At 43.0% G+C, this 12,867-nt stretch overlaps 1 protein-coding gene across 1 annotated transcript in view; it reads right to left on the bottom strand.

Annotated features, from left to right (window-relative positions):
* Positions 1-9,040: 9,040 nt before the first annotated feature.
* The window catches only part of HADH (hydroxyacyl-CoA dehydrogenase), a 45,751-nt gene continuing 41,924 nt past the window's right edge, over positions 9,041-12,867 (bottom strand). Inside the window, exons 7-8 of the mRNA XM_050791038.1 lie at positions 10,897-11,013; positions 9,041-9,967 (exon numbers count right to left, since the gene is read on the bottom strand). Coding sequence (XP_050646995.1) covers positions 9,849-9,967; positions 10,897-11,013 — 236 coding nt within the window. The 3' untranslated portion in view covers positions 9,041-9,848. The remainder of the gene's footprint in view (positions 9,968-10,896; positions 11,014-12,867) is intronic.

Consider the following 12,867-nt stretch of genomic DNA (forward strand, 5'->3'; position numbering starts at 1 on the left):
ACTGTACTTGAAGATTGCCATTAAATCACCCCTCAAATTTCTCTTCTCCAGGATAAGTAATCCCAATTCCTTGAACCTTTCATCATCAGTCCTTTAATCATTTTCATTACTATCCTCTGGAACCTTTCCAATTCCTCTTCATTTAGTCCTAAACTTGAACCAGGAAAAAAAAAAAAAAAGTTATGTTTAGGGGGCCTACTTGTTATAAAGGTTTCATATTCAGCCCTGGCCAGAACTTCATTTGAAAATTATCTCTCTCTTGAGTTTTTTTTAGCATGCATGAACCAACTAGTTAAAAACAGTCTAAAGCTGCCACCATGATCTTTTTGAGAGTTAACTAGAAAATCCAACAAAATGGTAAGGGAGGTAACATCCAACAAAATGGTAAGGGAGGTAACAGTGGAGCATTATGCCAACACATTGATGGGCTCTTCTGGATGTAGAAAGAAAGCAATTAATAATAAAAGTCTGTTCATCAAGGCAACAGGCATAGCTGGATCTATACCTGAGACTTGGGACTTGGCCAAAGCCCACTCAACTCTTCTCTCCCTCGGTTCCTCCTCCTCTCAAAAATGCAGAGGCCAAGCTCCGAGTCTCAGGTGTGTATATCCTGCTATGGAATCTAATAATCCATGTCTTTCAACTTACAAAAAATTAGTGAAGTTGAAAGAAATGGGTTGCTTGGACCCTCAGCCAGTTCTTTCCACAAACTTGGTCCCCTCCTAGTTTCCTGTATTTCTTCCAGAATAATTTTTCCCAAATAACTTTGATGTCACTGCACAGAGCTCATTCTGGGATCATTCTGCCCAAATCCTGCTTTCTGTAGGCAGCAGTTCTGGGGGAGAGTCAATAGTCCCCCTAGAGATAGGGATCAAAGCGGGTGTCTGCGGGGAGAGGGACACTCCTCTGGCCACTTCTTCTGTTTGATCTTGAAGGGATTTGGCCTCCTTCCCTGCAGCGAACTCAGCTGAACTGTGTGCCAAGAAGAGGCTAGGTCAGCCTTCTTTCTGGGAGCTCAGCCTTCTCTGAGGTCACAGCTGGCATGCGGCTCTGTATGAAGGGGTGTTTTCCTTCTGGTTCTAGTTTGGTTGCTACGGCTGCTGGCAACTACCTGTTTAGCTGGAAGGTGACTTTGAACTGTGTGACTACAGTTGTCTTAAGTATTATACAATAAATTTTTCCTCTAGTTTGGTCCAGGGCTGCAACAATATGGAAACTCTAATAAAGGGCCTATGAACAATAACAAGATGTCTGTGTGGCTGTGCTTTTAAAGTAGAAGAGTCACGAGCGAGTAATACACAGTTCTGACAGAAAAGAGGCACCTAACATCCACATGATGTAGTAGTTGTTGAAAAATCACATTTACCACTTCTGCCACACAATGTGATCTTCCAGACGTGGAAGATGAGAACTTGAAGAGCTGCCCTGTGAAACCTAACCTCTAAAGATACACAAGAAAATGTGGACTGCTTTTTAATAGAAACTGTAAAAATTGATGGCAATTAAGTATCTTAATACTAATAGAAGGATGTCATTCTGTACACCATTTATACTTATGTATTGTGGGAAAAAATAAGATTGGTTTTCTTGGCAATTATTCGGCGGATATCATTCTGGAAGTGGCTTTTCTAAATTTCTTCAACTCTTTTCTGGGAAAACTTTTATCTTTACTCTGCAGCCAGGCGTGACTCAGGCAGAGTGTACCGAGGTGACTCACCTCTAAGCAGGGTGTACCAACAGCAACTATTTAAAATAAAAATCATTAGCATGAATCAAAGTAAACTACATACATGTTAAAATAAATAATTTATAGTAAAACTTGAGACAAGTGAAAACTGTCTATTTGCCTTTATTGAAGAAGCAGTGCTAATGTTTGTTTATAACATTATTCATCCACAGTAAACTGGTGTTAAATAACAGTTGCCTTCATTCAGTACATTTTTACTGAGCACTTTCTAATGGGCTATGCTCAAATAACTGGACGCCAGAAAAATGTTTTGTATTGTCTGTCTACTGTAGGCATATAAGAAATGCCTACTGTCTGTATTTGTTACAATGTGCAAGGGTCCTATTCCCTGGATGGTAATTTGGACTTAAAACAGGTTATATTAGGAAGGAGGCGGCCCAGCGGAGAAAGCCCTGGTTTAGAGTCCACAGAGCTGGACAAAATCTACTCATCCCACTGTTGGGAACAGCACACTAAACCCCTCTGGGCACACTTCCTCATGGGCTAAGGTGTCACAGACCTCTGCCAGGGTATGTGAGAGGTAAAGGAGAGAGAAGCCTGACAGGAAGTGACTAGTAAATTAATTTCCCCTTGAATTGTTTTATAACGTGTTAGAAAACATGTTTTGTCCAGTGCAAAAAGTATCTTGTTTATGTACTGCCTTGTAGCCACAGAACATGTGAGCATATTTCTGCCTAGGGAAGCAGTTGGTAACAGGACTAAGCACTCTTTTGGAGTCAGGATCATGGAAGTACTTGTACAAAAGGGGCAGAGTTTGGATTTTATTGGGTCATCTACACTGATGTGTTCATATAAGTATTTTTCTTAATGTATAATAGCTTGGGATGTTACCAGCTAAATTATTAAATTTTTGATCCCCACTAAGTGGGAGAAATTGGTAGAAAATGTATTTGCCAGATGGAATGAGAATACTGCATACAAATACATCATCTTAACGGTTTTCTCTGTAGTCACAGTGGAATTTGTATACTAGTCATTTTCTCTTCTCCATCTATACCTTGCCTTGGAATCTGAAATCAGTAGAATCACCGAATTATATTCTACACCATAGTGATTTTTTTTTTCCCCCAACAGGAAGATGTATGAGGCAACCACAGTAAAACAGAGCCCACAAGTTGGCCTGGTTGTCATTACAGGTCCTTTCAAAGTTAGTTCAGACTCCCACTGCTCAACTGGAGGACAGCAACAATGGCTTTAGAGTCTCGCCTGCCCTCCAGGCTCAGCTCTGGAGACAGCCCTCAGCGCTGCACAAAGCCAGGACTGTGCAATGCTCACTGCAGGGCTCACCAAAGCTCAGAGGTGCTTTGTGAGCAATCTCATCTGCTCGCCACATGCTGGCATCTGGTATAGGCTGTGCCTGCTTTGCTTCTCATGTTCCAATTAGCTGGGGCTGATCTTTCCTCAGTGCCTGGTCCTAGAGAGTGCAAACCCATCCAGGCAGCCCTTACGAAAACCACCTGGCTTTCAAGTGCTTTCAATCTGAACGAAAGACAATATCGTGGCCACTGCAACTTTTATACTCAGATTTGTTTAGATTGTCTCTGTTCTTCCCCAGGCCTTTGCTCCTTAGAACAGCATCTCTCAGACTGGGTGATGAGATCTTTAGCTGGCAGGGATGAGGATGTCAAGGAGGTGCAGAGTCTCAAGGAGGCCATGGTTAATTGGGAAGGGGCAGGCACTGTAAACTGCAAATCATGTGAATGAGATGAGAGGTGCTGTTCTCTCCCGGCATTTGGGATTAACTAATTATTTTAATAAAGGCATGCATTTAATAAAGGGTGTGTGTGCGCGCACACATGCACACACATGCACACACAAGACTTAAGAAGGGGAGGACAACAGAAAAAAAATCAAGATAAAAGTATTAATACCCTTACATGAGTCCTGTGATTTGTGATAACATTGTACCAGCTAGCGGCAGAAGCCACCACGAGACTGAGTGCAGAAAGGGTATTTGGTTCTAAGCAATCTGTGTGCACTGTTCACTCTGACTGCTCTGAGTGTGTGCAAGCTAAAGTCTCTGCCTAGCTATGTAGACTTTGAGGCTGGACAGAGCTTTTCCATTTCAGCCCCCTTGGTCCTACTACAAATTGGTGTGGTGGAAGGATAGATTGCTCTCCACTCCCACCCTTCCCTACAACTTGAATATTGAGGCTAAAGGGCTCCAGAAAACTACCTTCCCAGCAGCATATACCAAAACCTCCACACAGAATGAGGCAGTTGGGAACCATTCAAACTGCCTCAAGTAGGAAATTCAGTTTCAAAAATGCCATCCTTGCCGGGCGCGGTGGCTCACGCCTGTAATCCCAGCGCTTTGGGAGGCCGAGGCGGGCGGATCACAAGCTCAGGAGATCGAGACCACGGTGAAACCCCGTCTCTACTAAAAATACAAAAAATTAGCCGGGCGCGGTTGTGGGCGCCTGTAGTCCCAGCTACTCGGGAGGCTGAGGCAGGAGAATGGCGTGAACCCAGGAGGCGGAGCTTGCAGTGAGCCGAGATCGCGCCACTGCACTCCAGTCTGGGCGACAGAGCGAGACTCCGTCTCAAAAAAAAAAAAAAAAAAAAAAAAAATGCCATCCTCCCTCCCTACTAGTTTTGTAGGCATCCCAACTTCCTGTCTTCTATACCTGCAGTCTGAGTGAAATGGTGAAGTGGCTGTTCAAGAGCAGGTAGCAAGGGCAGAGTTCTTATTCCAGGAGGTTTTCTCTTCTAATACCTGCTTGCCTGAGAACAGACTACATTTTCTGGTAGAATATTCCAGTAACTGCATCCATAGAAGTGAGGCTGAGATGTCTCGGTGGTTTATTGACATCATGAAGGGCTCCACTGCCACTCTGTCATCCAAAGGGATTCTACCTCAACAGACTATTTTAAGAGATGGGGTCTCGCTATGTTGCCCAGGCTGGACTCAATCTCCTGGGCTCACACAATCCTCCACCTCAGTCTCCCAAGAAGTTGGTATTACGGGTGTGCCGCACCCCACCCAGCTTGACAAACTGATGTTTAAGTTAGCTATGGTATCCTCTCCCCTCTTTGATGATGAATTTTTCAACCCTAGGGGCCGTCCTATTGCTCCCTTGGCTAAATAATAGACCTAGTAGGGACTCCCACAATTGTGTTCTGAAGAAATCTTTAGGAGTCACCTAATGTCATTTAAAACTACTGGCCACTACAATCCTAGCACTTTGGGAGGCCGAGGCAGGTAGATCACTTGAGGTCAGGAGTTCGAGACCAGCTTGGCCAACATGATGAAACCCTGTCTCTACTAAAAATGTAAAAATTAGCTAGGTGTGGTGGTGGGTGCCTGTAATCCCAGCTACTAGGGAGGCTGAGGCAGGAGAATGGCTTGAAGCTGGGAGGCAGAGGTTGCAGTGAGCCAAGATCACGCCACTGTACTCCAGCCTGGGTGACAGAACAAGACTCTGTCTCAACAAAATAAATAAAAATAAATACATAAAACTACATAACAATAGAATGAAGCATCATTCTGCTCTTGTTCATATGCCACCACTTCTCTAATTATCACGTGTTAGGAGAATCTTGGGAACTTCTCTCCTATACACTTGTTTGTCTGGGGTCTTAAATCATCTAGTCTACTGGTCACACGTAACATGTAGCCTGAGTGACAGCAACCCCTTTCTGACTAGCCCCAACCAGTACCTCTCTGAAAGCGCGGGAAGACCTTCCAGAGGAGCTGTGCGGTGGAGTGCAGAGCCCCAGCACTGGTCTTTTTGCCAGGTAGCCCAACCGCTTAATTTCTGAGACTCACTTTTCCAACACTCAGTCCTGTTCTGAATCTTCAGCCTATTCCCCGCTGCTGTCACATGTTCAGGGCTGTCATCTGTAACCCGATGAACACAGGTTACTGGGGGCTTCCTTCACAATTGGCCTATAGATGACAGGCAGTGTGCTCAACACCTGAAACCTACTTCGCTCAGTCCCCAGCAACCCTATGGCATAGGTTCCATCCTTATGCCCATTCTTCCGATATATCCAGAAAACAAATAGCTTCTCTAGGTTACACAGGGAAAGACAGTGGAACTGAGAACTAGAACCCAAGTTGGTTTAATTGCAAAGCCCATGCTGTCAATTAGTTGTGTTGGTTAATCCTGCAGCAGCTACAGTTGGTGATTTTCACTAAAACATTGAATAACATCAGTATCAATGACAGGGTTCTCTGTCTTTCAGGAGTTAAAGTGTGTTATGCCATGTCAAATAGTAGCAAGAAAAAAAATGCTAAAATAGACATTAAAACTGTGATGATGAAACAGTGAGACCACTTTAAAAAATAGAATTTACACAGCCAAATGGATTTTTTCAAAGTATAGTACTGAAAGCACAGCCATGATTTCATTGTTCAAAGCATTTTTTCAGATTACTATTTATGTGGCATCAATGCCTGTTTACAAGAAAATTAGTCTCATAAAATTATAGCCACACCTTATACTTTTGGTAGACTTAATGAGTTACTTAGGTTGAAATGTTAAAGGGATTAAAATCAAGGTGGGACAACACAAAAGCTTGTTTTAAATATGTGAGCCGTACAACTCACCAAGAGAAAGCATAATTAGTGTATATTGTTGTATAACATAGTGACTAACAGTGGCTGTACCCTCTCCAATGATGACTGGTTGAATCTCAAATGAGTTTCTGAAAGCTGATATGTTAGTCAAAACACCTACCATTAACAGAACCCAGTGGAGAATCATTTTCTTTTTTTTTTTTTTTTTTATTTTTGAGACAGAGTCTTGCTCTGTCGTCCAGGCTGGAGTGCCATGGCGCCATCTCGGCTCACTGCAACCTCCGCCTCCTGGGTTCAAGTGATTCTCCTGCCTCAGCCTTCCAAGTAGCTGGGATTACAGGTGCCCGCCACGACGCCTGGCTAATTTTTTGTATTTTTAGTAGAGACGGGGTTTCACTATGTTAGCCAGGCTGGTCTCAAACTCCTGACCTCATGATCTGCCTGCCTCAGCCTCCCAAAGTGCTGGGATTACAGGCATGAGCCACCGCACCCAGCCAAGAGTCATTTTCTAACACTGGATTTGTACATGGTAGTTTCCCAGTTCCAAGATGTGGTTCCACCTTACCCCCACGCTGCATCATTCAACAGTTCCCAAAGAGGAAACACATTTTACAATTGATGTCAGAAAAGGTTAACCATTTCCCCCAGAAAAACTACTATTAACAGTGAATCTTAAGAACATGAGAGGGCCATGATTTTTATTTTAGAAAGGTATCTTAGTAAGCATTAAAACGATCCTTCTCTCCATTTTACTAAACAGAATTGAAGTCTAGGTGATGGCTATCAGAGGTTCACCATCTTTTTCAGCAAGCCATCTCATAAGTTGCCTGGTTCTTTTTAATCTCAAACTTTCATTTGTATTATAGGTAAATAAAAATATCACTGGCCAGGTGCGGCGGCGCACGCCTGTAATCCCAGCACTTTAGGAGGCTGAGGTGGGTGGGTCACGAGGTCAGGAGTTCGAGTAATCCCACCAACCTGGCCAGGTTGCATGAGTGAGATTGCGCCACTGCACTTCAACCCCGTCTCTACTAAATAAAAAAACTACAAAAAATTAGGTACGGTGGTCACGCCTGGCACTTTCGGAGGCTGCTGAGGTGGCAGTTCACACCTGTAGTCTCTACTAAAACTACAAAAAATTAGCCCAGCTACTTCCCAGCTACTTGGGAGGCTGAGGCAGGAGAATTGCTTGAACCTGGCAGGTGGAGTTTGCAGTGAGCCAAGATTGCACCATTGCACTCCAGCCTGGGTGACAGAGCGAGACTCCATCTCAAAAAAAAAAAAGGATCCTCTTGACCTAAAACTTGGTCTTTATTTTCAAGTGTCAAAAAAGATTCATGACGTTTAGGAGGCAAGTTTGGGGAGATGAGGAGAACCAAGAGCAGTGACACTAGGCCCAGCAGCACTGCCAGGACCCACCCACCCTCTTGAACAAATGCTGCCAAAACACAGTGGAGGATGATGCAAGGCACCTGGGGCTCTCACTGAGGCTCAGTTCTTAACCACAGACTGAGCAAACAGCAGCAGCGGGCCTGTATTTGGAAGCAGAGAACCTGACTGACATGACCTTCCCTCCCGCTGGCCCCAAGATCTCTCCATGGCAAGCAGCTTCATTCACCTGAGAACGCAGAGATGTGGAGTTGGGAAAGAAAAAGCTACTCCCTCACCTCCTATGTCTAAGGGAAGGATGTTCAAAATCCCTTCCTGGTTCCAAACATGGTGCATGGAAAATATTTTTTGAAAACAATAAAAGGATACTGAGAGACTAGGCCTTTTGACTATTTGGTAGACTTAAACTATTTTAAAACGCCAGCCAGAAAGACTGCTGCAGCCCCTACCTTCTCATCCTGGCAGGCTGACAGTCGCATTGCTGAGTTACATCTTTCCTGGAATTCAGTGGTCAAGAATGAATGCTGCCATTTCCAGGACAAGGGCCTGCATCCTATGGGGACTCTGGTGAGACGGTAAGGAAGTGAAGCCCCCACTTAGGTCCAGGGCTCATGTCAAAGGTCAAAAGCCAGCCTGAGAGAAAGCAGGGAGCTGTCAGACCACAAGGGTAAGCTTTAGCGATGGAAATGCGGGTGGCCTCACAGGTGCTTCCTTTTGTTCGTTAGGCAGCGTTTTATAAGAATAACCTAAAAGTGTCCTACCCAGGTTCTATGTGCGGTAAAAATGCACCGATGTATTTTTTTTCCCACTATGCTTATATTCAAATTTTTAAAAATTAATAAGCTCCCTTTTATCAGTCATAAAATGAAGAAAAAAAGTCTCTCGACTATTAGACCTATATGACCCAGGATACCAAACAAGGATGTCCATTTTAGGGAAAGTCCTGTCTGAAAGTCTGGATCTGAGATTTTCAAATGGGCTATTTTGTACTTAATTTTATCAAAACCTAGCCCTAATCTAGGCTCTGTGACAAAATATCTAGTGACTTTGGACACATTCCTTAAGCTTTCTGCTAATGAGGCTACTGGACCTCAGGATTTCTGATGTCTTTCCAACTCCAAAATTCTGTCTTGGAAGACATTTTCTCAAGCCAATGATTAAAAGAAGCTTACGTTACACTATTTCACTTTGTTGGCAAAGAAGAAACAGATGTTCCTTAAAAATTGTTCTCTGTGCCCTTATTACTGCTTTCCTGGTAAGAAATCTGGCAGCGATGGCCACAGGCAGGTTTCACACAAACGCCTTCTCCTGCCACTCCTCCTTCCCCTCACTCCCACTTTAAAAATTATCAGCCAGCCAAAGAAGAGGGGAAATAGCTTCTGCTAAATTATCAACTTTTTACTTTTATAAACGTTTGAGTGTATTACAATTTTATATTATACATTTCTTTTTCAATTCAAACTTTCAGACGAAAACATTGTATTTTAGTAGTCAATTTATAGGCAATTTGCAACAGCGATTTCTCATGGAAAAAAGACACAGACAGACAGTAATCATTCAGATCTGTGGAACTGACTGACCATGAAAACTGACCTCCTGCAAACCATGCACACAGAGATACGCCGACCCATCCAGCAGCAGCATCTTCACGATGAACTGAATAAAGACACATCTTATGTCGTGCCCAGAATGTAGGGCAAGACTCAAAGCTGCAGGCAGTAAAATGTTCTTATAAAGGCAAGATCCAGGTGCTGCTCGCTGCAGTGCTTCACAGACACACCACGTCGTGCCGGTGGCTTGTCACTCTCGCATGCAGCAACAGGGGGCATGGTGCACTCGCACTCTCAGAGGAAGTACTTTTCCCTTGATGAGAGAACGAATCCAGGCAATTCTTCATAAAAATGACAAGGTTCAAAAAAAAAAGTTTGCTCCAAGGCACCAAGGGTATAAAGCTGTTTAGAAAATACACAGAAGTGAACAGACTAAAAAAGGGAATTAGTTCTTAATGGAGAATCTATTACTGCTGTAACTGGTGTAATAATCACTTCAGATAGATTACAATCAAAATGCACATTGATTAGACTGTGCTGTGTGAGAGAATGTCAGAACAAAGAGCATTCCCACAGGCACTCGGGGCACTGGCTGGAAAGTGCTCTCAGGGGTTCTTCTCAGAGCCGGAGAAGCTGCACATCATTTGTATTTGTAAAATCCTTCTCCAGTCTTCTTGCCAAACTTGTTCTCTGCTACCAGCTTATTCAAGAATGGGCTGGGCTGATGTAATGGGTTCTTCACATCTATTTCATGCCACCCTATTGAGAGGAGGGAAAAGAACTCAGGATGAAGTGCTGGGTTTATTTTTACACCTTGGCATTCCCAAGGGCAAGTCTGGAGGCCTGCCTCTGCTGTGGGAGAGCCCCCCAGGCATGGCACCCCTCTGGCCACCACTGCAGAGGCACCAAGGAAGGCTGTGCTGGTGCAGTCACATCAGCCCCAAAGCTGCTGCACTGCCACCCACCTGTGCTGCCTGAAGCCTGGCCCTGCTATGGCCCTCCTGCTTATCCAGTGTCTTCTCAGAAATCACTAAGGCCAAAGGCCCAAGTACACTGACAGAAGCCATTAATTTGCTTCTGAAGTTAACTATCACTGGCACAGTTAACTTTCAGAATACACGATAAAAAGTCTGCATTCCTGCCATTGGTATTTTGCATCCACATAAAATTCAAAATTTAATTCTTCAACTAGTATTCTGTGAAACTTGGGAACAGATAGCTACCTACATTCAACTTCAGTAGTCCAGTTTTAATTATTATTTTTACCCTGTCTTCAGAGCTATTACATTACAATGGATATATATTTTTTTAAATGGATGTGTATCTTGCTTGCAATAGAGGTTACACAAATCAATTTATGTGATAAAATAATACATTGTACCAATGTCAATTTCCTGGGATTTAATATTGTACTATGGCTATATAACCATTGGGGGAAACTGGGTGAAGGTCACACAAGACCTTTTTGTGCTATATTTTGTCTTCAAGGTTACCCTGTTAAAGAGATACTAGGCAGTCACATTCTTCCTTCTCCTGTCATCTGTTCATGAATCCTCAACCTGCTAAGGCAGGATTTTGGAAGGTCTTAATTAAGACCCCTGCTAACTTGTTTTTAAAAGGCATTATAATTTACAGTTCGGAAAAACTACCTCAACTCAATAAAGACAACAAAAAATTCCAATTCCTACCATCCACGATGAACTTTGTAGTATCTAGTCCGACATAATCTAGAAGCTCAAATGGGCCCATGGGGTAACCGGCTCCTAATTTCATAGCAGTGTCAATGTCTTCTTTGGATGCATCACCTAAGGAGAAAAGGGCAGCACTGGGTCACCACCACCTTTCCTTGAATTCTCCTTATCACAGGATTAGCCCCAGAATTACTAGAATTTTATATGCTTGCACAATAAAAAAAAAATGTCTTAGAGTGAGACTTTCTGGCTTGGGTAAGATTTCCTCTCTAAAGTACATGCCAAAGAGGTCATAAGGTTTTATTTGTTTTTTTGAGACAGAATCTTGCTCTGTTACCCAAACTGGAGTGCAATGGCACAATCTTGGCTTGCTGCAACCTCTGCCTCCTGGGTTGAAGTGATTCTCCTGCCTCAGCCTCCCAAGTGGCTGAGACTACAGGTGTGCACCCCCATACAGAGCTAATATTTATATTTTTAGTAGAGACAGGGTTTCACCATTTGGCCAGGCTGGTCTCAAACTCCCAAACTCAAGTGATCCTCCCGCCTCAGCTTCCCAAAGTGCTGAGATTACAGGTGTAAGCCACAGTGTGTGGCCCAAGATTTTCAAAGCTACTGTACCACTGAGGTGAATTCTGGAGTACTAATCCCCTGTTCACTGAGACAGAAGCCTCCATGCCTGGAAACTTCAGCTACTTTCAAATAAATTGGGATTTTCCAACTCTGGAATCATTTATTAAAATATCATTTAATGCTACAGCATATTTTTGATTTATAAATAAACTTTCTTTAAAAAGAAAACTAAGCTTTCTGCTTTTGTATGTATAGTTATTGTATGTATTTTTTCCCCTAGTTTTTTGGGTTTTACAAGTAAGGAGTACTCCTCTGGCATCACATTCACACAAATCTTTTAGTCAAGATACCTTTTAAAGAAAATCCCAAACCTGAGTTAGAATTGCCACACGTTTGGAAGTCTGTTGAGTAGACTAAGACAAGGATCAATGTGCTTTTCCCTTGGAAATTTACTCTTACTATGTCCTTTGGCCCCAAGAGGCCTTTATAGAGAACAACCTGTTCCCTTTCTTTGAAATCAGAAAAGTAGAATAGTCTGCAACAAGTGGCTATCTAGAATTTTGTTCCAAAGCATAAAGAAGTCAATCAGATCAAAGCTAAAGAAAACAGGGAAAAATGTTGACACTCAGAGAAACTACTTAAACATTGATAAAGACGACATTTTTTAAAAGCATATAAAGTACTAAAGTAATGCCAAAGGATTTCAAGGCATTATAAGGTGATTAAAATACACCTCAATTATTTATTATGGTTGACATTACTAATAACTACACTAATCAGGATTAGAGATGCCTGAGAAATCATGATTTGAGTGTTAGGCCATAAGAAAGCAAAGAAACAAAAATAATCATATAGGCAGCCTCATTCATTCATTCAACTTCTATTTATTATGTAGCAGGCACCAGAGATGTAGAATGAGACAAAGATAAACAAGACAAGCATTCAAGGTACTCATGATATAATGGGAGAACTCAGATGTGTAAGCCAAAAGCTTCAACACAATAAGACCTGAAGATTCATGACTCACACAGCTCTGTGTGAGAAAAGATGGACAGATTTACTCACACTGCCAGGGCTTCACCAAAACCACCCCCATGCCTGGGTCCTGGAAGATGAAGGTAATCCTGAGATGAGCAGACCAGGAAGGGCATTCTAGGTAGAGAGAACAGCACATGCAGCGGGAGGAATGGGAAGGAACACAGCATATTTGGGGTGTGGCTCTGAAGCTTAAAAGTGGGTTCTACTCAGAGGATTTCATTAGGAAGCCTCACAGCTTCTGTGCTGATAGAGCCCCGGAATGCTGGAAGTGCTGGCCTCACAGGTTCCTCAGGCTTGGGATAAGCTCCCTGTTCTTAGGGTGCTGCCCTCGGACATCTTTGGGGCTCAGTCTCTTACTTC

Source organism: Macaca thibetana, chromosome 5, assembly GCF_024542745.1.
Source record: "Macaca thibetana thibetana isolate TM-01 chromosome 5, ASM2454274v1, whole genome shotgun sequence".
Lineage (NCBI taxonomy): Eukaryota > Metazoa > Chordata > Mammalia > Primates > Cercopithecidae > Macaca > Macaca thibetana.